We start from the raw sequence: 26,541 nt of genomic DNA, 5'->3' as shown, positions 1-26,541 counted from the left end.
GACCTTTGAGGTAGAACTTTATTATATTCTACATTCAGATGTATGTGTAAGCTTTCCCTGAGTATGCTCCTCTCAAAACTGTAAACAAAATTTACAAATATGGGAAAATCTCTAGAATTATCAGTGGAGCTGGGGAGGTAATTTAGAGCCAGTTGATTGTGACATGACAACAAAAGATCACATCTACTGATTTATGGAATGAGGTCAGCCTGTGGATAGGCATTTGTATTTACAGATGTTAATTACATTCATACTTACAGAATCATGTGTTAGATACTTGAACATGATCTGAAATCTTTTGTCCTTTGCATACGTTCTTTTTTGCATACTTAACGTGCCCCTGTATTTACTCTTAACTGTGTCCGTCTTCCCAGCTAGATTTTAAACATCCTTGAAGGCAGAACCATGAGATGCTCAAAGCCTGTAAATATATTAGCTCTACAAATCTAATAAATGAAAAAAGAAAACACACCCAGTAAAAAAAAAAAGCCAAGCAATATTTATAGCTTGCAGCTACCCAGAACTTATTCGAACATTAATCTTTCTTTAGTAGATTCTTAGAACTGAGTTAGTTGTTTTTCACTTTAAGCCAAGCTTTCATTTTCATTTTGCAAGTCTGCATTTTCATGTTCACTAGTAATGTCCTTCTGGACTATATCTTGAATTTTCTCTGCAAGAGCATGAAGTTTGGCTTTTCTGAGACTTTTAATCAAAGTGCAATATGCATCTTTCTTCCCATGACTTTGATACCAATTACGGAGCAGTTGGACTTTCTGTTCAGCTGTATCTTGGGGATTGTCGTGCTTGATCTCATCTATTTTAGTTTCCTCCATACCATTCTTCCGAACAAATTCTTTAACTTCAGTTATTTTCATTTGTTCAGCAATACTAATGATATGTTTTCCCAAGTCAATGTCTGAAAAAATAGAGAATAGTCTCTGAAAATTTGTTTTTCTAAACAAAATTCCCACCTCTGAAAACCATGTTTATTTCTCCTCTTACAGTACTTAAGAATATGGGTAAGTCCTAGAGATCTAAAGAGCCAGTTAGGGAAAATCAAAAACAGAAACAACCTTGGGTTCTAATCCCAACTCCTCCTGTGTCCCCAGTAATTTGCTCTATTACCTGGGCAAGATACATAACATCTCTGTGCCTTCTTTTCTCATCTATAAAGTAAGAGGGCTGGAAAAGATCACCTCTAACGTCCATATGGATTTGATGATCAATGACCCACACATCTAAAAGGCTGGCCAAGAGTTTATATGACCATCTTATCACTGACTCACAGGTCAAAGAACAGAGCAGAACAGAATCATGAATGTTGTTTCGGAACTAGGATACACCAATAATAACTGAGTCTACAATTCAGATTAGCCTCCGAGTCAATGTAGGCAGGAGTTCTGTACTACACCTAACTGCTTGTGAAGGAAAATTAAGCCTTCAGAATACAGCAACTTATGTTACCTGAGTATTGGTTATACATTTAAACAAACTGCTTAATAAACCCTTTTTGATGAGCAGGAAGAACTGGAACCTCAAGAAACGGCAAGACCCCCACTATATGTTACTGAAATTCACAAAATTATTTAACTCTAAGATTAGCTTGTGACTCCTAAGGAAGCCAACTCGATGAAATAAAAAGATAAAAGTTTTACCTGTGAAATTCACTGGCATCATTTCCTGGGGAGAAAAAAAATGGAGGGAAGGAGAAAGACAAAATATATTTAGAATACTCTAAATGTAATAGAATACTCTAAACGTAATAAAATACTCTAAATGTATAAATTTAGACTAAGTGACTAAGGAGGATTCTTTCACCATTCAAATTTTTATTTTGAAAGTTTCCAGCCTAACCAGAAACTAAGGAATATTGGCTTTTTTTTTTTTTTTTTTTTAACGGAGGCAAGGAACCTAAGTAATTTGTGGAATGTGCTGAGATTATTCTTTATATAGACTCATGAAAATAGACATAATAACCATAATCATTCTAAAATTTTCTTTACCGTAACTATTCTAATTTTTGACACGACAACATAGTTTAAGTTGAAATGATTTTGTACCATATTGATTTAAAGAACCCTAAGCCTCACTGGCCCCAAATGAGAAAATCGTTATTCATCAAGTGAACTGGTTACTCTCCCCAGTGTATCTTTTGCTATATGTGTGTGTGGGTTCTTTTTTTTTGCCGCTCTGTGTGTGGCTTGTGGGATCTCAGTCCCCCAACCAGGGATTGAGTCCTGGCCATGGCAGTGAAAGCCACTAGGCTACCAGGGAACTCCCTCTTTTGCTATTTGAAATGCTTTGATTCCATGTTGTAAAAAGATATGGTGACAGATAAGGTAACAAGTGTCTGGAGAGAGCTGAGTTGTACCTTTACAATGGCTTTAAGTGTTATCTCTGTGCCTGGACTTAGATACGGAATCCCTGCTCTGGTAAAGGATGTCTCTCTGCATTTCTCTTCAGGATAATACCAACATGGAACATGGAAGCTTGGCCACATCCTTTTCTCAACTCCCTTTGTGTAAGTGAGAATTTATTACTAAGAATTAATTCTTGTTATTTGTATAGAAGCTTCTTATCAACTGGGAACCATATCTTAATTCATTTTTGATGCCCCTCTAACCCATGCACACACAGGCATCATAAATGTTTGTTTTTAAAAAAGTAAAGGTAAAAAGCTGAAGAACTACCTTCTCTATTTTTTTAAGAAAGCTGATGCATGTTTCAACACTTACAGTATTTGAGGCTATAGATTTCTGGTGACCATTCTTTCTATTCCTGCGCCGTCTTTTCACCTCTGAAAGATCCAAGAAATTTCTATCAGACTCAGGTCTCAGCCTTGTAGGAAGCATGTGAGAATATACTCTCATACTAAGAGAAGTGTGAGAAGAAAGGAGAAACTCATTCATTGAAATTTAAAGCAACCGAGCACCACAGAGGCAGATTCGTCCTGATTTTGAAAATTCCATCCCACCGAGTCAAGTGGTCTAGAGATATGCCACACCTTAATGGAGCCATCCAGTTACCACACACTGGCCTAGCCTGAAGCTGGCTTTTGACTTATTGTATGGCCATCACCACTCCCTCTCTCTGGCTTGAAGCTGGGCACAGAAGCCATAGGCTATGGAAAGTCGACATCAGTTTGCCATGAAGTGACATTTAATGCCCCAAAACTCAAGTACACACACTCACAAATAATTCAAATATATATACTCAATAAGTGTATGCCTTGAAGTCAGTATGAGGTGGAAGAAAGAAACCTAGAAGTCTCCAAGCACAATTTAAGTGTTTATATTTTTAGTTAAACGATCTCTAATGGCAAGGCAATCTCTTTATCTTCAGCTGACCTGGAGAAACAGTGATTTGTTCCAACAGAAAAAGAAAACTTGGATGTTTCAGAGTTATTGAAAGTTGGCACCACCATGTGTTGTATGAATGATCTAAAGGGATTTTTCTAGAGTAACTATAAGTATAGCCAATTTTGGTTTACGTGCTGACTTTACTAAGTAACCCTCGCATAAAAGGTATTGCCACAGTATTTTAAGTTAAGGTGGAGAAATAATCAAAATGCATGGAGTCTGGACAAGAGAAAGGAGGCACAGACAGGGGTGAATTTATCAAGTATCCCCTGCAATGCCTTCGCTCCTTGAATTCTCTTTGTGTATGGGATGATCTCAATGTAGACTGAATGACCACTTCCGATTCTTGGCCAACTCAGCTACTGCCTAAATACAAATACCCTTGTTCATGGGGAGGGTGGGAACACCCAATCGGTGCCCCAGAATGGTTGCTCAAAAACAGTAGCTGAGAGATAACATCATCTGTTCTTACCAGCTCTCAGGGGTGCATTTAGAAACAGGAATTTAACACCATACCAGAGCTGCCTACCTGGTAGGAGCTTTCTTTCTCCTGGTAGGTAGGAGACAGGAGGGAATTCTTGTGAACAACTACTTCCCAAGTTACTTCAATCTACAGTTTGAACAAAGTAAGAACTTACCCCTGTATATCAGTGCAGATATTGGAATGAGGATCAGGGTGGCCCATAAAATGTGTAAGTTAGATCTGGATCCTGTAGATTGGAACACTGGACATGGTAAATGAAAGTAAGCAATTTTTAAGATTAAAACGAAGTACTCTCAAAGAATCAAAAGTTTTGGATTGGCTTTTCTTCATATTTTACAGTGGGGTTGGAAGAAAGGAGAATATAATCATAAAAAGAAATAATTACCTTCTCTGCATTTGGTGTTGCTGGTTGGTGTGCATTTCTCAATGATTCCATGTTCACACCTAGAAAAAAATACAGAGGGAATTCAGAAAGCCTGGTGGACTGATTCCTTGATCGTTTTCAATGACACACTATAAATCCAGGGCCATTTTATTCATTTTCGCATTTTTGGCAAACATATTCCCTCAAATATTTCTAAATTAGCATCTACACTGGTGCAAATTCATAACATAATTTGGTTGTTTAGATGAAAAATATCCCAAAGAATGACTATGGTTTAAAATGCCTTGAGGTAAAAGAAGGTATTAAAAACATGAACATAGAAGAAAAAGGATGAAATAGACACAAAAATAAAGTTTAATTTGGTCATAAACTGTGCTCTTAAAATCATAAATTTCCAAAAACAATTTCCAAACTGTCCCATAGAACAATAAAATGGCCAGACAATAGCCACTGCCCAGGCTGCTGCTTAGGGAGTCTACCTAGGTGGTCCTTAAAGGTTACCCATTTTAGCATCAAGTCGTGATTACAGCACTCAAGAGGTTCCTGTGGGATTTTCTTCAGACAGCCAAACACTGACCAATTGTCTGAATTATAACCTGGCTCTGCCTATTACTTAACTAGGTGAGCTTAGGCAAGTCACTTAACCACCATGAGCCTGTTTTCTCATCAATAACAAGGAGATAATATTACTTGCCTCAAAGGGTTACTGTGAAAAGAAAATTAAATCAAGATTATGAGGTATTTAGAATTATTATTATTATTATCATTATTTTACTACATTAGTTCCCCTCCCGATCCCCACTTACACTGTCACCATGACCGTACTCTCAGACACTTAGGCTAGAAAGGTTAACTGCACATAATTTAACACTTTCTAGTAAATAAGAGACATAAGGCATTGTGTCTCTGCTTTTCAAGTCTACTAAGTGAACTCCTAAAAATTTCCCAAGGTGAATTACAAGTTTAAGGAGAGGCACATGAATATAATCCTAAATATTAATATTTATACAAAACAACATCTTACAAAGCGAAAGCTGTTTTTACAACACATATTACCCAGTCTGATCTTCACAGAAATTAGGTTGATAAGACAAATGAATATTATCTGCATCTATGAATGAGGAAACTGAAGCTCAGAGAGGTTAAGTGATTTGCTCAAAATCACCCAATTAATCAGAAGAAAAGTGAAATCTATAATCAGGTGTTCTATCTTTGGGTCAAAACCAAGCTCTTTTAGCATGAAAGACAGGTCTTTCATGATCTGATCCTGGCTCCTTCTCAGTCTTTCCTACACTCCAGCCAGGTTGTCTGTTCTCCAGAGCTTCCTTTTATCTCTTTGCAGTGGCTGTTCCCCTGCCTGGAATGTCCCTTCCATCCGTGTACACCTGGTAAGGCTCTTTCTTTCCTTCAAGACTCAAGCCATGTGTCATATCTTTACCCATCTCCCCAGGCAGAGTTGAAAGCTTTTCCTATATAATTCAACACTCTGAGTACAAGTCTCTTCTTGCCACGTGGTGTGAACACAATAACCACTGCTTTTCTTGACACTCTCTGCCTCTAGCCTTAGACCTTCAAAGCCTGGCCCGTGTCTGCTCATATCGTTGGCTTGAGCAGCCAGCACAGTATCAAGCACATAGGAGGTGTTCAATAAATGTTTAGATATAGGATGTTTGGGTGAAGAAATGGTTATCTAGTTGCTTGGAGGCTTCCCTTTAGGAAATCATTCTCTCCCAAGATATACCTAGTGTTTTAACCAGAGAAAGACTAAAACTTACGTAGTACAAGGGTTACAGTGTTCGCACAGAGATACGTTACAAAAAAAGTTTGGTTTACATCTGCACTTGGTATTCTGGGTCCGGGTACAGTTTTCTTCCACTTCTAGGCCTAGAAAAACAATTTGCAGACTATTAATTAGAGCAGCTAGTTATAAATGGACAATGAAAAGGATGGGCAGGAGCTGCATGGATTTTTGAGTTCCAGCGCTTGTTAGTAGTCACACCATCACACCTTTAGTAACACAACTAGCATTTAAATGCCAAATACGCAACCCCAGGTTGAAAGAGTTGAAATCATTTAGCAGAGTTTTAAGTAGACAGACAATCCAGCAACCTAGACAACCCCACCTGTACTTAAATGGCTCCCTTTTTCTCATCTAGAGCCTGGCTACTCCAAGTACGGCTTAGAGACCAGCAACATCAGCATCACCTGGGAGCTTGTTAGAAATGCAGAGTGTCAGGCCCTGCCCAGACCTACTCAATCAGACCAATGCCAAAACCCTCACTTAGAGATTCTGATTTTATTGCTCTGAGACGGGAGCTAGGTGTTGGTATTTTTCGGAGCTTCCTGTTTGATTCTAATGTACAGCTAGGGTTGAGAAACACTGCTTTAGAGCCTAAATAGGGAGAAGAAAAGCTTTACATCCAGAGAGTTCTTGATGTCTAACAAAACTGGGAATACTTCCGTTTTATTTTAATCCGAACCCTCAAGATAGATTGGGATATCCATGAAAATTCAGGTCCCCAATTGGAAGTATCAGGACAAACCAGATCCCCAAAGAAGGGGGAGCAAACCACCCACCTCTTGGGTTCCTCTGTCCTTGTATCTGAAGGAGTCTGAGCTCTTTCTGGCTAAGAACAAAAGCCATTATACAAGCATAAATCAAAGCAGGAAAAAAACGTCCCCGCAGTTTTGATTGGAGCTCATGGACCCTGTTCACCATGTTTACGTTTAGTCATTCTCCTACATCTGGGAGAATTGCCTAGACTTGACTCATAAATGTCACTCAGTACCTGGTCCTGCTTCACCCCAGCCAGGCCCATCCTGTCCCTCCTGTATGCTGACATAGTGCCAGAATAGGTCCCAATTTCAGACTGTATTATACATGGTGATACATACAGTACCATGATTGGTCCCTTTCGATTGTTTATTAAGACACTTACCGTGTTCTCCATCACAAACTCTACATCTTCTGCAGTTATAAGAATGATGGTTCTTGTCTGTGTACTCCTCCCCCTCTGCACAGAGTACACATTCTGGTTCACCTCCATCAATTTTGCAATCATCATTTTTCCGTTTGCCTGCCCAAGAAAAAAAACGGAGCAAGTGTTTAAACGCAAGGTAGTCATGCAACAGCAAGGGAAGTCTGAAGGGATGATAATAAAACAGGAGTGGAGGGGCTAAGCTAATGAAATATAAATATAGTAGGGGAGAAAGTTGTTGTAAAAATCGTGGCAAGAGACAGAATTTCTCCCAAGACAAAAGCTAAAAGAGTCACTAAGGAATATGCCTACAGAAATAGGATGATTAAAAACAGGAGCATATAAAACAGAGGTTAGAATGACCAAAAAAGCACTAGAAGAGACGCCTTTACCAACTTTGGGGGGAGGAGAAAAGAAGGTTGCTAGGTATATATTCATGGTAGAGATGACTGCCACTGGCCACTGAGGTTACCTAGTTACTTCTTGTTTCTCTGACTTATTTTACTTTCCAAAGTCCACAAATCCTGACAAGGACAGTATTGTTTAAGGAAGAGAACATTTAAAGTTCTAAAGACTTTGGTCAACTATTTAATAGCAACAATATCTTTAACAAAGTGCTTAACCTGGGACTTCCCTGGTGACCCAGTGGTTGAGAATCCACCTTCCAATGCAGGGGATGCAGGTTCGATCCCTGGTCAGAGAACTGAGATCCCACATGCAGTAAGGCAACTAAGCCTGCATGCCACAACTACAGAGCCTTTGTGCTGCAACTACTGAGCCCATGTGCCACAACTAGAGAGAAGTCAGTGCACTGCAACAAAAGATCCCATGTGCCTCAACTAAGACCCGACACAGCCAAACAAAAGAAAACAAACAAAAATAAGTGCTTAATCTCTCTAAGCCTAACTTCTTCATGCATATGATGGAGATAATCATACTTCTCTTGCATGGCTAACATTACTGCACAGGACCTGCCTAGTAACTGCTCACAGTTCCCTTTTCACTCCCCTTTCTTTCTATTCCTTTGCCGTTAAGCGACAGAATACATTATGATGTGCAGGCATGAACATATTTACAACAAAATTTATTACCAGGTTTGCTATCTTAATACGCAAAAGTTTAAATCATATTCGCATTTACTTTTATTTACTTTAAAAATAAAATGAGTCATTGGATTTCTATTAGTAAGCATTATACAACAATGCCTTCTGGAAAATTCATTTATTTAAGAAGTGTTTATTAAATACCTGTTGTGTGCCAGGCACTTTCTAGGAGCTGGAGATACTGCAGGAAATAAGACAAAGCCTGGTCACCAAAGGCTTCACATTGTCAAGGTAGAAGCAGGCAATGAACAAATAAATACAAGACGGCAAGTGGTGATAAGTGCTGTGGGGAAAGCTAGTTTAGGGCAAGTGAATAGAGAATGAAGATGAAAGAGACAGAAAATTTAAAGGGAAATCTAAGAGAAAAGCCTGACTAGTGACTGTAATTATTATGTTATAACTAATTTAAAAGAATAGGCAAAATCTAATCTGCCCGCCTCGCATGTACAGCAAAAATAATTTATGCTCTTTCCCCAGGTACATGACTTTCTTAATAACCTCATAGCATTCTTTTTTTTTTTTGCCTTTTAAAAGAAAATTTATTGTAACATTTCAGACAATTACTCTACATGACTGTTCAGAAAATATTCTCATTTTAGATCCCATGACAACAACAACAAAAGATTAGTAGAACAACAACAAGAAAGATTAGTATACAGAGAAGGTGAAAGAAGGAACACTGGAGATCTATATTAAATTTGAAAAGAAAATTCCTCAGTAACAGTAGCTCCTTGCCATTCATGAGCAATATGTTATAAAACCAACACAAATACTCAATTTCACTTTTTCCAGTACAGCATGTAGTTTCCATCCAGAAGAATGCAAGTAAAATGTATGTGCACCCATCAGATCCATAACAATTCTTATAATGGTAATAATAAATGATAATATTAACACTTATTAAGCCAAGGACTCTGCTAAACACTATTAACACATTTCCATTTAATGTTCACAACAATCATAAAAGGTCAGAACTATTATTATGTCCATTTTACAGTTAAAGAGCCAGACTCAAAGAAGTCCAGTGACTTGCCAAAGGACATGAAGCTTGTTAATAGCTAGGAGGACCAACCATCCCTGTTTGCCCAGGATGTGGGACTTTTAGTGCTAAAATTGGGGACGTCTCAGGCAAACCAAAATATGTTGGTCATCCTCTAAGTGTCAGATGGAGGATTTGAAAGCAGGGTCTGATGCCAGAACTTGAGCTATTAAACATTATTCAGTATCTGCTTGGTAAAGATTTCAGCTACCATGTTACAAACAAAGACAAAACTTTTGAAGTGTTACCACAGCTGGTAAAGTGTAGGAGTTTACATTCCAAGACTGGAAGCTCCCTGAGGTCAGGGGCTCTGTCCTGTTTCTCTGCCTTCATCTCACAGTCCCTGTGGCTTATCTGCTGCACTGGAGAATGTGTGCCCTGGGACATGGTTCTTCACTTGCTTTGCCTTTTCCTTTTTAACACTGTCCCATAACTCTCTCTCTGAAGTCAAAGCTTCCCCATTTGCCTTCCTGGGATCACTCTATGGAGGAATTATTTACTTGGTATGCCCACTCTGGATGCCAAAAACCTAACTGCAAATGGTGATTAGTACACAGTTCAACACATTACAATGTCTTTACGTTCTCCCTAATTTAGGACTTTGTAAAGGATTAGTCAATGTGGCAGAGATCCCTGATTGTCACCCAATATCCATTTTCCCTTCTCCCATAGGAACAGGATATTTACCAGGGGACATGGCTGCCCTGAGTCAAGACTACATCTCCCAGCCTCCTTTGCATGGCCATGTGACTAAGTCCCAGCCAATGGGATGTTAGCAGAAGTGTCCAGCAATACCTTCCAGGATGTTTCCCAGAGTTGGTGTGCAGTTTAAGTCTAAAGTTTCATCTGCTGTATGTGCATGAACAGCAAAAATAATGTAAGCTGCCTCTCCTGGGAACATGACTTTCTTAATGATTTCATAGCATTCTTTTTGATAAAACAAAATACTACATAAACAAATTATGAAATTTAAACATATACAATATTTTAGTAAACAAAGGCAATGATAGGTCAATAGAAAAAAAAAATACATTGTGGAAACTCAGAACCAAATTTAAATACAGTGCATAAGGGTTCTATACCATTGCAGCAGTATGTTTAAGAAAACCAAGCCAAAGTACAACTTTAATTGCTTGTCAGTGGAATTATACTGCTTTCTAAATGAATTGGCCTCTTTAATGAATTACCTTGCAGAAGGTGCCTGGCACAATGCCTACAGCATGACAGGGATACAATATCACAAGTTCTTTCTTTTCTCCAATGTATACAACCTAAATTTATCAAAATATTTAAAAAGTAGTTGTTTTCTTGAAAATAATATTTTAAAATATATTTGTTTCTGAGTATAATAGTACATATGCTCATAGTAGGAAATTTGGAAAATTTAGGAAAGTGTAAAAAACACCTATATGTCAACTGCTCTGAGATACTGTTTTCATTTTGGTGCATTCCTATGCATATAAAGACACACATATATACATGTGAGTATATGTGTGTGTGTGCATATATCTGTGTATGTGTGTGTGTATATATATATATACATATATATATAATGTTATATATATATACATATATATATAATGTAGGCAGTGTACCATAGAATCCTTCTTATTGGATATGGTGATGTGATGAGGACTTTTTTGATTAAAAATGTCAGTTCACGTAAGGGATCATTGAAAAAAATACTGTCAATATTTCAATTTATAAAATATAACTATATAATTATTTGCCACTCTTGTGATGTAGAAACAAGTTATTAGAATTCTACAGTCTTTCTCACTTAAGTCACATCCAAAATGCATCGCCTATGATTTCCTTTTTTCTTTTTTGGGGGCAAAATCTGACTTCATCTTTATTTTATTATCTATTTATCTTTGGCTGCGTTGGGTCTCAGTTGCAGCACATGGGATCTTCGTTGTAGTGCACAGCCTCTGTAGTTTGCAGCACACGGACTCTCTAGTTGAGGTGCGTGGGCTCAGTAGTTGCGGCATGCGGGCTTAGTTGCCCCGTGGCATGTGGGATCTTAATTCCCCAACCAGGGATCGAACCCAAGTCCTCTGCATTGGAAGGCGGATTCTTAACCACTCGACTACCAGGGAAGTCCCTGATTTCCCTTCTCCCTTTCTTTCTTTCTTTTCTCCTCCTTCTTTCTTTTCTTTCTTCCTTTCTCTTTGATGGAAAGAAAACTTAAAGACACCAATAATCTGTATGAAAGGCTTTAACATTTTTGTGATTTTTCCATGTATTTTGCCTCCACCTAATACATTAACATTTGTTTTAGTAACCCAACTTTACTGAAATTCTCCAAAGCATTCAAAATAATTTTCATAGAAATAAAATCTGTTTTTTCTGTGTATTCTTATATTGGTTTATATAATATTTAATTAAATTACATATTAATATCACAACACCAATGAGCATAAACAAATTTGGAAGCAATCTGAATACTGATAAGCTTAAAATTAAAAAAAAAAAGGAATAGAAGTGGAAAGAGTGTTTAGTATATATTGGACACCATCCAGGATCTTTTAGAGATGGAGCAGAGAGAATTAGTTAATCCAGCCAGCAGATCAGTTAGAAATCTCTTAAGGGAATTTATATACATTGAGGCTTATATCAGAAATATATCAGAAAACATGACTTTGATTGATACATAATATTCCAGTCTTTGAATACTCCAAAATTTACTTAATCTTACATCATTGGGTATCATAGTGAAATGTCATGCATACAATATTTTCTTTTATTTTTGACTATTTTCTTAAGACATTTTTCTCTAAACCTGTTACTGTGTCAGTGTATTTTCAAAGTTTTGATCCACATATCCAAATTTCCTTCTTAAAAGGTTTTTTAACAGTTTACATTCCAAGAATGACATATGAGAGTTATCTCACAAGCAAACTCACCAGGACTGAGATCACTTCTAAAACGAAAATAAAACAAAGCAAAACAAACAAACAAAAAGCAAACAAAGTCCTTAACAGTTTGATATTCAAAGCTTATTAGCTTCATTTTAATTTGCATTTTAGGTTTTAAAAATAGGAGTAAAGGTCTCAATTCACAGGAAAAATGATGGTGTTTAGCAAGTTACAAAAAAGCCAGAAAGCCATTCTTCATTCTCATTTGGAGAAGAGAAAATGTGAATACGCTTAAATGTAAATGGGTTAGATTATGAGAGATTTTCCATAAGGGTTATTAAAACCTGGAGAGAAGGCCAAGATGGACTGTTAGAATCTTTTTATAAACAGGGCCCGTGCCTGTTTAGCAGCTAGAGTGCTGGAGGCCTGGAAAGCCAAACATGAAACTTACCACCGTCCTTTATGGTTCTATTAATCTATCGCATATGCCCGTGTGTTGTTTTCCTTTATCTTCCTGTTTTCCTTCACAATGCAACTGGGAGATCCATATCTGTATAAAATAGTAGTCAACTCTACTCCATGTTGAAAAAAAAGTCTGCCCAATTGCTTTTTGCTTAGCTTCCAATTTGCTAGTTTGAAGGATTTCCAATCTGAAATTGGTTTTCATTTCAAAAATGCTGATTTTAAAAAATGGTTGGTTTTTCTCCGTTGCTTTCCTAGCTTACCTAGTTATTTGGCTGTAAAATGCAAATGTATTTTGCAGGCTTCAGTGCTAGGACAAACAGCTTTCTCAGAGACTTTCTGATCGAAGGGAAGTGTTAAGACATCTCTTAAGGATAGAAGTCCCTTGTTTTCAGAGCTCCACAATTATTATGATATATTCTCACCAGTCTGACGTGCTAAGTTTTAATATCCACAAATTATTCTGCTTTTGCTATTGAAAAATGGAGCTAAATAAATAAATCCTCTCATTTCTGAGGTACATGTCATTTATAAATTATATTTACTTATTCTCACATCAAACCAGTGTGATAAAGATGACATAAGCTGGTCTTTGGAAAATAATGCCATATTTTTTTCCTTCCCAGTCAGACCATAATGCAGGAGAACTAAACGCTACAAAAACACTCTCTTCATTATTCTTATACGCTACTCCTCACCCTGATTTTCATTCTGATCGCTAGATTTTTTTTGTATAACATACCAGGAGGACACGGCTGACAACAAAATTCGTGCTCACGATACAGGCCTTCATTGCAGCTCTCCCTTTTAGTAATATTCTTACTCAATTTCAGCATCTCAGAGTTGCTATCAGCCACATGGGCATTATCACCTTTAGACAATGGTCCAGCAATGGAGGTAAATATCTGTAAATGAAAAACATGAAGAGACTTTTACTGATTTCTGAACTAAGCAACTTGGTAAACAGGTGTAAGCCGCCCCAAATGGCTGTATTTTATTTGCCGTGCACAGGCAAAATCAACGTGGGCTCCATCCTTCCACTGACTCATCTCCAAAAAAAGGAGCAGATCAATTGCATGACAGTCCAGACCTCGGGTTCTCCAAACTACCCGAGAAACAGCATCACGGATGGTAGGAGCCACAGCTCTGGGCTCAAAAGTCACGGCTCCCACTTATCAGCCCTATGATTGAGGGGAAAGTCACTTAAATTCTCCACGTCTCTGTTTTGTTATCTATAAGGTGGAAATAATCTCTTCTTCATAGGTTTGCTGTGATGATTAAATAAAATAATGCACTTCAAGTTCTTAGCACAATTCCTCACACATAATAAATAGGTGGCTGGTAAGCAGTATTATTATTATTATTATTATTATTATTATTATTATTATTATTAAGTTCCAGTGAGGGACAACATAGCAGAGTAGGAAAAAACATGAAATTTCAAAACGACTGTGGTTTGAATCCCAGCTCTGCTGCCAACACTGACTTTGGGCAAGTTAAAGGGCCTCACTGATACTCAGTTTCCTGATCTGTAAGTGACAACAGTACTTTCTGTCTTGAAAGGTTATTGTGAGGATAAATAGTGATAATTTCTCCCAAACCTGGTACTTAGCTTACAGCATGTTCTGTTTCTTCCTTTTTTATATATAGCAATAGAATCTACAGTTTTGATGAACTCCTTCCTGGTTATCTAACCATACAATAAATCCTTCCAACAGGATTTTCTTCACTTTTATTCAGGAAAAATGAACTTCTCTTAATAGAGAACCAATCTTTAATTTATTATTTGTTCCTTTTTTCTGGAGACAAAACCCATAGGTCCAAGTGACACTGTGTCAAATTCATCTTAGTTGGCTTGAGTTCCTTAGAAAAATGAGCCCCTAAAATGTATGGAAACGTTTGGAGGTAATGTCTGTTTGATTCCTTTCTCAGGTTTTCTAAACATTTATTGTTTGTCCCTCTAAACACAAATACAAATAATTTCTCATCTTATGTGGAATATGTAAATTCATTTCTAAGCATCAAAAAATTTTAAACTACCGGTTCTGAGGAGTTTTCCCTCAAGGTCATTTTTCATAGTTTTTATGGTATACTTTTTTTCTTCTTACTTTATGGCATCTTCTGGGTCAAGGGAACTAAATATTCTTCACGTATAAATCACTGCCACAGGAGTCCCCACATCTTCCCTTTTAGCCCTTCCCCCTTTGTCACCAAAGCCTGCATCCCTTCTAAGTCACAAGATACCGCGGGACCTCCAAGGAAGGAGGGACGAAGGAGATGCGGTTGCCATCTTTTCCTCCTGCGATGGATGTATTGATGTATTGAAAAATACATTTCTAACATCCAGACTCCAGGAGGGTATATCACACCAAAATATCAAGAAAATACCTGACTTATCCAGGGTCACTCATGAGCAAAAGGTAGAGAGCTAGGACTTGTCTGAGTCTCCTCACTCTTATTATAGTGTTTTTTCCCCTACACCCAACTCACGATAAAATACAGCTTACTTTCTCTATATGAACAATTCTATGTAAAGAATAATTGGGAATGGTAAACAGATCAGAGGAATTATGCCTAAATGTACTGGCTTCACTATCAAACCACTACCTTTTCAACCCAACAGACATTTCACTAGCACCTTCTATGTGCCAGGTCCTGTGAACACAGAGACAAGTAACATTGATTATAATCGAAAATGAATGTTAAGTTTCCAAAAGCAGATTTGCACATGGGCATATTATTTGTAATGTATTAATCATTGGGGGATTTTTTAACGTTATATTTGCATGACTCTTACTTTTTAAAACACATTTGAATCTATGATCTGCTTCTAAAGCAGCTTTGAACAAAAAGTATTTATTAGTATCAATTTCTCTTTTCAAGATGACAGTTCCCCACTTCTTACCTTTTCTACAGAAGGTCATCCTGTCATCCTGTTAATATCAGTCCCTCTTCTAGATCAGAGCATTGATAGCTAATGAACAGTAACTGAATTGGGCACTTTAGGAAATAATAATGTGATTGAAATCACACCAAAGGGTTAACTGCTAAGATGGGAAGGGCTTTCAAATGAAAGTCATTCACCTTTTAGGATCCTTATTCTATAACAAACTTTGTTCTATTTGACAGTCAGAAATTAAATATACTAACCATGTAACATTCCAGACATTGCCAGCACATGAAAATTCTCAAACAAATGTAAAGATCTCTGTAGCTAGAAGAAATCAGTAAGTCCTTTTTGCAAGAGATAATGGAAAACAGAATCTAAACAACCAAACTGAGTAGAAGCAACTCCTTTCTGTTATCAGCCACCCCTGTTGCTGGGAAGAGGGAGTTAACAGTGAGATGTTACTTGCTCTCCTTCTCTTTCAATTCTGGTTTCTCACCAGAAACTGAAGAAAATGACACAGATTTAAACTCAAAGAGATCTGAGTCAAAATTGGGTACCCAAAATTGACAAGTCAAAGGTGCTCAAAGTTGATACCCAATAGTGTGTGTGTGTGTGTGTGTGTGTGTGTGTGTGTCCCCTACAGCTATAGGTCCCATCTTTTCCTTGGTAAGCTAATTTCATCCAGCAGTCATGTGACAATATTACAAGCAGGTCCACAATTCCTGGTTTAAATGATCAAGCACTCAGAGAGTGCTTAACATTTATGTAATGTAACATTTATGAATTGTTACCTTAGTGTTATTTCTAAAAAAAACTGGGCGTATACTAAACGTTCTGGAGATGTCTAAAAGAAATGTACTTTCTAAGTTTGCTTTAGTTTTGAAGTTTTTGACTGGAAATCAAAACCCACTGTCCAAAAATACATTCAGAATTTGAGAAATGTGAATCTTGGAGTAGAACAGTGAAAGACATAAACATCACTGGCCATGGAGCAGATACCAGCGCCAAACTCATCTCATATTTGATCACACCTGCTTCACAGAGCTGAATTTCTGGAAACATTTCCTACTTAGTTCAGCATCAAAGAATTATGTCAAGCATAAAAAAAGAAAGATGGGTCTAAAGAGCATGTTCTAACTCTTACAAGATATTATGTAAGCAGTGTTCCACACAGCTTGTGTTTTTTTAAGTTTTTGCATTAGCTCAAGTTGGTAGTATGCAAAGATTTAACCCAAACTTTCCAGGCAGAAACTGGGGTGTTTTTAACTGTGACAAGGCAGGAAACCCACAAAGAACTAAGTGATCAGAATGCTCAAAAAAATTTTTTTTCAAAAAAGCTGAAAAGGCCAGAAAATCAGTTAAATCAAAGATGTGAAAAGTGGATAAACTAAGGCAAATGATAACCAAATGGGAAAAAAAGGAATAAAATTAATTTAAAATTTCCATCATGACAAAGACTAAAAAGTCAGAGAGACCTCAATTTTATATTCCGCTGGGAATAATATTAGCTAACACATTAATCAATTATTTAAATGAGTAAATACTTTGTTGAGTACCTACTATGTGCCAGACAGACATCCAAGAACAGAGCAGTAAACAGATAAAGACTTAGCTCTCAGAGTTTATATGTAAATGAAGTGTACTGTATTAGTCAGGGTTCTTGAGAGAAACAGGACCAATAGTGCTTGTGTGTGTGCGCACACACGTGTGTGTGTGTGTGTGTGTGTGTGTGTGTGTGTGAAGAGAGAGAGATTGATTTATTTTAAGGAATTGGCTCACACAACTGTAAAGGCTTGGCAAGTCCAAATTCTGCTGATGGGGTAGGCCAGTATGCTGAGGAGTCAGGGAAGAGCTGCAGCTCAAGTCCAAAGGCAGTCTGGCAGAACTCCTTCTTCCTTAGGGAATCTCAGTCTTCATTCTATTAAGGCATTCAACTGACTGAATGAGGCCCACTCACTTACAGAGGGTATCTAACTTACTCAAAGTTTACCAATTTAAACGTACGAATCAACCAAAACAAACAAACAAGCAAAACTGTCGCAGAAACATCCAGAATAATGTTTGAGCAAATATCTGGGTGCCATGGTCCAGTCATGTCGACACATAATGTTAAGCATCACATGGAGGGAAATGATAAAGAAACAAAGAAATAAGCAATACGTCAAGGAGGAATAAGTGCTGTTTAAAGGAATAAAGCAAGCTTGGGGGCATGGAGAGTTTGAAGGGTGAGGTAGTGATGTTTTAGGAAGAGTGGTCTGGGAAGGCCACGGAATAAGAAGATATTTGGGCAGTGACTTGTTGCAAGTGGATGACTAGCTGGGAAGGGCTTTCCAGGCAGGTCACACCCAGAGGAACTTGGCTTAGCCCAAATGGGGACATACCTGAGGACATCAGCAAAAGCATTATTAGCAGCTAGCTATTAAGAGAGTTAAAGGTAAATGTCTCCTGAATCACACTGGTAATTAACATGTTGACCACTGAAGCCACAGTGGGATCACACAGCCAATCATAACCATAGACGCTGCAATCTCATAGAATCCTGGAACGTCAAAGCAGAAAGGGACCATATGAGCATCTGCTCAGCTTCAATATAGATTTTAAAAATGGATCTCCTTGCATCTTTCATTATCTACAGGATTTTAATATTTTCTGCAAATCAGAAAATGTGCTCCTCTCTCTCCTTCTGAATTGTTTGTGAAAATGTTAAGTCAGGAAACCAAACCCTAGACATTTGCCTAGCTTTTTACAAAGTTCATTCACATACATCACCTCGTGGTCATCGCAATAAATCTACACATGAGGAATTATTACGGCCTTATTTTATAGCCGAGGAAGCTGAGCACAGAGTACATGAAATGATTCGTCCAATAACCCACAGTTAGGACTGGCCAAGGGAGGACTCGACAACTCTGGCCCAAACGCCTCTGGGCTGTTTCAGGTTTACAAATTACTTTCCTAGTTGCTTTCTCCACGTAGGCACACAAACAACTCAATTTGTTTTCAGACAATTGTTCGCAAGACGCCTATGTGTTAATTATACAATGAACCTTCAAAGCAAATGCATGTTGAAGGTGGAGGCAGTCTGGCAGGAACTTCCTGGAACCCAGAAGTCAGTCCCCTGCCCTCTAGTCTGGGAAAACTGTAGCAGGACTGTCCAGGTTGGGGTTCTGGCTGGCAGGGAAGGTGAAACTTCCCAGCCCTGGTCTGCAGCTTGAAAGGAAGGGGAGTTTAGGTTTCCCTTCCTCCAGCCTGGGTGCCATCGTACCCACTGTGAGTCCCTTGCAGGGGGGGGGATGTGCAATGCACAAATAGGAATCAGAAGTCTTCCTAGCCTCCAATCTTTGCATTTGCTCCATTTGAAACTCTCAGAAACAGGGTGACGTGAGACTTTGTCCCTTGTATCAGATGATGAGAAACTGAGAGAACAGCTGGATTTTTATTAATTATCTGCATCAGTGATGAATCACTTTTCATAGCCAACCTGGTTACTACATAGAAGAAACAAAGCAGGAATGGAGCAGGAATGGCCAGACCCAGAAACTGATGACCACCCTTGAGGTATACCACTTCACTTTGACAAGCTCTCCACACTTTCCCAGGAATCATAAACACCCAAGATTTAATATGGCAATTACAAATAGAGTAACATTGCAGTGACTGAATTAAACAAACTACTGGAAGAAACTGAGAATCCCATTAGCATTACTTCAAAGAAGCAGTGCGGCAATTGGCCCTAAGAGATGAGCTAGGGTTTGAAAAGGAAGTTTAAAAAATCACCTTTTTTTTTTTTCTGTTCTTAGTGAAGTTCAAAGCAAACAGGAAAAGAATTTTAAAAAGCAGAGGAAAAAAAAAAGGTGTCTGGTGGTGAAAAATGGCAGCAAGAATAAGTAGACATCTCTGGAACAGTCAGCGAGATTTTTCAGTACTGAGCACACACTTCAGGCTGATTATAAATATTCAAGCTGACTACAAGCTCTCCAGTAATCATGGTGAAGAGTTTGAGAGATGACCCAACCCAAGCCCTTCATCTTATAGGAGAAGCTATGCCTCAAACTGGTGGTGGGGTGACTGGTCCATGTCACACAGCTAGCTCGAGAGATTCAGACTCCTATGGGCTGAATTGTATCTCCCTCACATCCATATTCCTATGGTGAAGTCCTAACCCCAAGTAGCCCAGAATGTCACCATGTTTGGAGATAGGGTCTTTAAAGAGGAAATTAGTTAAAATGAGGTCCTTGGGTGCACCTTAATCCGATATGACTGGGGTCCTTTGTAAGAAGAAACTTGGACACAGGCACAGACAAGGGGAAGATGACGTGAAGACACAGGGAGAAGGCCATTGACAAGCCAAGGAGAGAGGCAAGGAAGAGATCATTACCTCAGGGTCTAGGCTCCTTCTATCCTCCAGAACTGAGAGAAAATAAATTTCTGTTGTTTAAGCCACCCAGTCTGTGGTGCTGTGTTATGGCAGCCACGGGAAATGAATACAGGCCCAAACCACCATCTCTTAATTCCCTCAGATTCTGGATTTGAGGGAGGTCAGTGGTGCATACACACTTGGGAATTCCTCATAGCTGAGCACTAGGATTTCCCATCTTGAACTATCACTGAACTAAATAGACAAGAGATTGCAAACAGTCTTCAGAACCGGAATCATCAGGGGCCCCTAGGAACCTGAACTTCTTCCCAGTCTTACAGGCCCCACTAGGGGGTTGAAATCTCACTGTCCCCTACTGTCCAGGACACAACTGGAACAACAGGCTAGTTCTGGTCATTCGCTCTTTAGACTTTTAATTACTTATCAATACTTTAGGAAAAAGGAATTCTAAAAAGACCATTAATAGTTCACCATTTCCGACTGTATAATGCATCTCGAATATATTTGTGTAAAGGGTAAGGAAATAGTAATGACATTTTGTAGTAGGTGCATTATTGAAAAACTGAAATAAAAACAAATAAAAGAAAATTTTCTATATTAAAGAGATAAGTGAAGATTCCATTCATTCTTACTTTTTTCAAAATGAGTAAATAAAATTACACAAGGTAATCTTATTCCAGTAATGTTTTCATTCTTTCTTAAGGTTAGTTTCTTGGGAAGACCGGGACAGAGATAGTTGAGGCAGTGGGAGTACGTGACTGGTTAGACCCCTGACTGAATCAAGCCATAAATAAAACAAAATGAGGAAACCCAGAGAATTTCGTCTGGGATTAGATTTTGAGTTTAGTGCTAGAGTTAGAAAAATCATTTTCAAAACCCTGAAAGACATTAGAATCATGTAGTGATGGATTAAAAATTTAAAAAATGCTTAGGTCCCAACACAGACCTAAAGAATCTGGATCTCTGAGAATGGGGTCTCCTTATGATTATGTTCAACCCTGTTACTTAATATTTAATAACCCTGGTGGTTATTTTGATGCTCCTCCCAGCTGAAGACCAACTGGAGGAAGCACAATTTGAGGTTAGCAGGCAACTACATTTACATGTGAGAAGATAAGAGTGTTACAGAGTAACAGCATCTGTGCTCTGCACTTGCAAATCAGAATTTGACTTTTCATGGAGAAATAATGACCCTTCTAAAAATAAGCCCGAAAAGAAAAGAAGTCATCTTTGGTGGAGGAAATGGGTGATGGGAGGGCTACCAAGTCCTAAACTAGAACCCTAGAGTGCTTAAATGCCCAGAGGGGTCCCAGGGCTATCACAGGAGTAAAGCATCCAGGTGGAACAGACAACAAAGTGTAGGAGGGGCTGGTCAAATGGAGAGGTGCACGTGGACCAAAGGGGCAGCCATTTGACCCAGGGGAGTGGGGGTCAGGTGGCATGTGGGTCCAGATCTTCCATTTTTCAAGAGAAACCAAAATCTTCCAACATTTAAGTGGTGGCAGCTAATACTAAAAACATATACCTGCATACATACATACTGTATGTGTCAATAATGTGAAGGGTAGACAAAACATTGGGCAGTGTAAGCCCAATTTTTGAAATCAGGCCTAAATCCATCCAGACATCCATGTGAAAAAACAGTCCATTAGGAACAAGGATCCTTTTGTGAGGATGGCTAAAAACCATAGCTCAATCCTCAGCAAGGGGCAAGAGCCTTACACCACATGTTCTGAGTTCATTTTCTCTCTCTGTCTCCCCTCTCTTTTTTCTAAGATCTCTGACCTCAGAAATCAAAAGTGTTGATGTTTCTCACATCTTATATTTTTATGGCCTCCCAGAACACAGAGGTGACTAAATCCAGAATGCTGCATCACTTGACTGTAGGACAGACTGACGTTAATGACTCCGAAGCAAAGCTTATTCTAATTTTCCAAGTTTATCCCAGTTCACAGCTTAACAAAACCTACCTACGGTAGGCTTGCTTGCCTTGCTGGGCTGAGTACATCTGACGATTGAATTTGTAGTCAGATTTGCTAACTTACAAGATTGGCCTTACTCAAAATGTACAATTTCATACGAAAGTCACTATCATCCCGCACTTAGTGGATCTTGGGCCAGGTGTCCAAGAGAGCAATGGCTGCTGTTTCTAACTGCCCAAAGATGGGGATGGCTTGGTTGCACAAAACCTCATTCCAAATCAGAAAGGGAGCTGTGATCAAAGAGGAGAACTAGCCCATTTCCTTCTGAGGAAGGTGAAGTTAACAATCTTACAATGATCAACTTTCTAATTTGGGCCTTACAACTCATAGTCTCACTTCAAAGAAAATATTATGAAAGTAGGCAAGTACTTTTGAATTATTTGTTCCTGTTTAAGACTGAATGGAAGATAGTTAATTGGTGTTAGGAGTCCAACTACATAAAAAGCTAAAGATACATTATTTTATTTCATTTTGTTTATTTATTTTATTTCTTTCATTTGAAAGCAAGGGTCTTCCAGAAAATGAAAGGACTTATTAGGTAGTTAAATGCTGCTCTCCCACTTTTGTGAATAGATACACACACATAGCAAAAAGAATACAATACTATCCATTAAGGGACTTACAATGGTCCTACAAATATTTTTTTGGTAATAAGCTATATATGTTATTATCTTTACATTATTACTTATTATTTTTCATCATAAGTCAATAAGTCTTTAGTACCTATTACAAAACATGTGCTCATTTAAGGGACTTTTGGAACCTAAGATAATTCACCAAAAGGCACTTAACTCACTAGGGGTTTTCAAGTGGGGGATTTCCTTATTCAGGTTTTTGACCATCTCTTAGAAAATGATTACTCTGTCCTTGGCAGTTGCGGTAGCCTTCAGAGAGATTCCTTTGAACTACTGACATTTCCACCATTAAGAACTATTTAGAAGTAAATTACTTGTTTAGTGTCCCAAAGAAACTTACTTAGAGACAACATCCAAATCCTGAGTCCTCTTTGTCTTTCACCTTTTGCCTTCTCTAAACTCAATGCAAGAATAAAAATTGCTTTTTCTAAATTAAACTCTAATTTTGCCACCAAGGGTGGTAACTGTATTATGGAGACAGACAATAGAAGATTTTTCATTCACCCAATTGTAGCTAGTCATGAAGGACCCAAAGATTTCCATATATCAATTTCATTTTTCCTTTCCAATCTTGCCATCTTTTATAAATTTCTGTTTTTCCATCCTGGTTGTTAATGTTTTAAACTACATTTCATAATTTATTTTATTGGTAAGAATTTTCAAGTTTTTTATGATTTAAAGAAAACCTGTTAAAAACAACAATAAACAGAAACACATTGCAACCTATTTCATGTCTCTTAGGCTGGTTTAAGAAAAATTATTAAATTATAAACTAAACAACTGTCCTTTATTTTGTCCCTGAAACTCTTCTGTATGATTACTTATAAATACACTGACTTCTTTTTCAGCGGCCCTCTCCTTGTCCTCGACCATAATTTTGAGAAGTGCTCTAAGAAATAAAGGAGAGGAAAATGGCTAATCTAGTAACTGCCTAACCATAGACCTAAACAGTACAAGACAAAACCTATCAGGACTATGTGCTATTAAAAGAAGCAGTAGCAGTCCTCACAGCTATTTCTCACACAAATTCCTAAAGTAAGTTTGCCCCTTTTTCTGTATCCTTTAGACACTTGTGAATTGTTTGGGGCTTTCAAACTTACTTATCATAGGTCCCATGGAAATGACACCCAGAAACTAGGGGAGAGAAAACTAACTCCAAGAGGGAAGAAGGAAGGGAAGAGAAGCAAAGAGGTAAAGGATGGGATATTTGCTGACCATAGATTGCGCTAGAGACAAGAGGACTAGAGGAAGAAAGAGGAAAAGAGAAAATATGGCCGCTCCCTCCCATCCACTCCCAGCCCACTGACATGATTAAACCAAATTTGCTTCTGCGTTCCATGTAATTAGCACTCGCGCCCCCATTTAATTTATTTGCACACTAGTAAATAAAGCCCTACTAAGTGCGAAGTCATAAAAGCAAGCATTTTCTGGAGACACACAAGGTGACATAATGGTGTGGAAACTTCTTTACGAATGGAGGCGTGATATTGTGCCAATGATGGGGACAGGGCAGCATTCTGTGTAACTAAATTTAAGAGTCATATTAGAAAAGAGAAATAGAGGATATACTACCAAATGCAAACAATGATTATGGCCTAATTTTTTAGGCCATATATCATATATAACAGTAATAAGAAAATTATGTTTAATATATATTATAGATATTATAACATGTACATATAAATAAATGTGTGTATATATATATGCACATATGTGTGTGTATGAATGTGTGTGCATTCTTTCAGAAAAGCAGTTTCCTTGGTGCTTTAAACATGCACCTCTGGTAAAGATGCTATAGTATAAAAGTTAAGCATAGCTCTGGGCCTTGATAATTTTGCTACACTTATTAGTATCGTTATTCCAAGAGCTAAGAGATTGTCAAAGCAACTAACACTGCAATAAGGCAGTGGTTAATGATAAGGAAGAGAAGAGTGTGATCTAAGGTTGTATAAATGGTTTCTCAATTTTGAATCCTAAATTTTCTCGAAGAAAATTTCTAAAGGAGCCCAAATATTGTACATTATTTCTGAAAGGATCAGGGAAATTTTTTTTTTTCCAATCATAAGATTGTTCCACACATCAATGCTTTTTTCCTTTCAACTCTTGGTGTCATCTGGACATCAGGTGCAATCAACGAACCGCCCGGGCTTTGGAACTGGATCTAAATTAAATCCCAGCCCTGCCGCTTACTGTTTGGACTCGGTCTAATTACTTCAGCTTTCTGAACCCCATTTCGCCATCTGTAAAATGGAGATGAGGACATCTTCCTTACTGCGCAGCTGCGAATGAACTGAGATCACATTCGTAGACATTCTGATCACCGTAAATGGCACTTTGATGGGGACCAACAAAGTAAGAATCCGTTGGCTTTCAGAGAATTCGGAACTCACATGAACCTCTGGAGGCCAAGTGTCTTCGATCAGCCATCACCAAGCTGGCATTGCTGAGGTAGGGACTCTCCAAAAGAGGTGGCCGCTGCTTAGGCTTTTAGGCCAAGTACAGGCTCCCCAGCGCGTGCGCGGTGGCAGCAGGTACCACCGCCTGAGCAGTGAGGCCCAGGTTCCCTACCGCCCCGGAGTTCAGCGAGCAATGAAAGATAAAAGAAAGAAAATGGAGAGAAGAAAATTAAAAAAAAAAAAAAGACCAAACCTGAGATAGTGACTCACGGTCTTAAGGAGAGGGATTACCGGAAGGGAAACAAAACAGTTTCTTTTTCTGTGTAGCGATAAGAAGGTAAACAAGTCTCTTAAGGCGCATTCAGCCCCAAGATAACTTTTTCAAGAAAGAAACGGTGCAGTCCAAAGCCTCAGGTTTAACCACCGCCTCGGGGCTGATTTATTCCCTAAAGTTGGGAACTGCCGGAAAACCTGTATTACCAGTGCAGGGAGTGCAGGTTCTCACCGCCCCGCGGCGCGCACATCCACCAGCACAGCAGCGGTGCTTCGGCGTGACTTGTAAGGACTTGTCCAGAAGAACCCCTCCAGTCTCCGGTCCCTCCAGCGACCCTCAAATCTCGCACGCCCCGGCCCGCCCCTCGCGCCCACCCCTCTCTGGGCCGCGGACAGCGTCCCCGGGGAGCACCCGGAGCTGTTCCGCCTGCCCCGCGGGCTTACCGCTCTATATCCAGCCCCAAGAAAAACGAGTTCCCCGGTTTCCTGAGATCCCGCCCTCAGGGAAAGTCCTGGCAGCCCTGGTGAGCCAGCCTGTCAGAGGCCGGACAAGCCCGCCGCCCACGCGCGCATCCCCCTGCCGCCCCCGGAGCTAGTCCAGCGCCCGCCCGCACCGCGCCCGCCCAGTGGCCGAGCTGGGAGAGGCTCCCGCCCGGACAGGAGAAGACTCACCAGTGGCCAGAGAACCCAGATCTCGGACATGGCTGTGGAGCAATCGCCAAAGTGAAGGAGCCTCTCCAACTGGCACCCGAGCGGGTCACACACCCCGTGAGAAGTGACAGCCCCGCCGGGCTCCTCCCCGCGCTCCAGCCAGCCTGAGAGAGTGTTCCCGCCGGGACCCGCCCCGGGGCGCTCACGCACAGTTACTCCGGTAGCGCTTTTCTCTTTCTCCAGCAGCGTCTCCGAGCACCCGCGTGTCTCTTCTGAGAGACCCGAAAAGACTTAAAGAAAGGTCCCCGGGCCCGGGGGCGGGGGGGAGCCGGGGTTGGAGGAGGAAGCTTTGCTGCGGAACGCCTGGGTGGGGGAGGGCGCCGTCGATTCAGCCTGCGCGCGCATGGGGCGGGGTGGGGGGGTGACGGGGTTGTAGAGCCGGGAGTGGGGATTTGTTACACAAACGGGCATTCCCCGTTGCGGGCGTTTCCGCAGTCGGCTGGCATGCCTAGCTCAGGTGAGGATCTTGAGAGCGGGCTTGATGTCCTTTCTAAACTCTTCCGCAGTTTAAACTGGGAAGGCTGGGGAGGATTGGGGTGCAGAGCGCAGACATTCTGCCTCCGTGCAGAAGCCTCGGCTAACGGCTGGGATTCTCAGAAAAGACCCAG

General features: G+C 39.4%; 1 protein-coding gene across 5 annotated transcripts; it reads right to left on the bottom strand.

Moving 5' to 3' along the window:
- FAS (Fas cell surface death receptor) lies at window positions 1-26,205 on the bottom strand. Of its 5 annotated transcripts, none has more exons than XR_004346262.1 (10): window positions 25,895-26,205; window positions 13,411-13,573; window positions 12,658-12,756; window positions 7,168-7,305; window positions 6,004-6,112; window positions 4,229-4,287; window positions 3,998-4,084; window positions 2,736-2,797; window positions 1,656-1,680; window positions 1-916 (listed from the first exon to the last, which is right to left on the bottom strand). XR_004346262.1 is itself a non-coding variant. In XM_032608752.1 (10 exons), the coding sequence occupies exons 3-10, from the start codon at window positions 13,502-13,504 to the stop codon at window positions 585-587; spliced, it is 906 nt and encodes a 301-aa protein (XP_032464643.1). In that variant the 5' UTR covers window positions 13,505-13,573; window positions 24,944-25,117; window positions 25,895-26,205; the 3' UTR covers window positions 1-584. The 5 variants fall into 5 exon arrangements, 4 of the variants coding, with proteins under 4 accessions (XP_032464643.1, XP_032464644.1, XP_032464641.1 ...); XM_032608752.1 differs by lacking the exon at window positions 12,658-12,756 and adding an exon at window positions 24,944-25,117; XM_032608753.1 differs by lacking the exon at window positions 12,658-12,756 and adding an exon at window positions 8,454-8,490.
- Between the last annotated feature and the right edge of the window lie 336 nt (window positions 26,206-26,541).

This window comes from Phocoena sinus, chromosome 16 (genome assembly GCF_008692025.1).
Source record: "Phocoena sinus isolate mPhoSin1 chromosome 16, mPhoSin1.pri, whole genome shotgun sequence".
In the NCBI taxonomy this organism is placed as follows: domain Eukaryota; kingdom Metazoa; phylum Chordata; class Mammalia; order Artiodactyla; family Phocoenidae; genus Phocoena; species Phocoena sinus.
Note: the sequence above shows the minus strand (reverse complement) of the source record. Positions and strands in the feature narration are given on the sequence as shown.

Coding starts and splice junctions, on each gene's coding strand:
- FAS (XM_032608750.1), bottom strand. CDS start 25,924: ATGTCCGAGATCTGGGTTCTCTGGCCACTG. Junction 4,288..6,003: donor CACTGTAACCCTTGTACTAC/GTAAGTTTTAGT, acceptor ATTTTTTTCTAG/GTGTGAACATGGAATCATTG. Junction 4,085..4,228: donor CAACACCAAATGCAGAGAAG/GTAATTATTTCT, acceptor TACCATGTCCAG/TGTTCCAATCTACAGGATCC.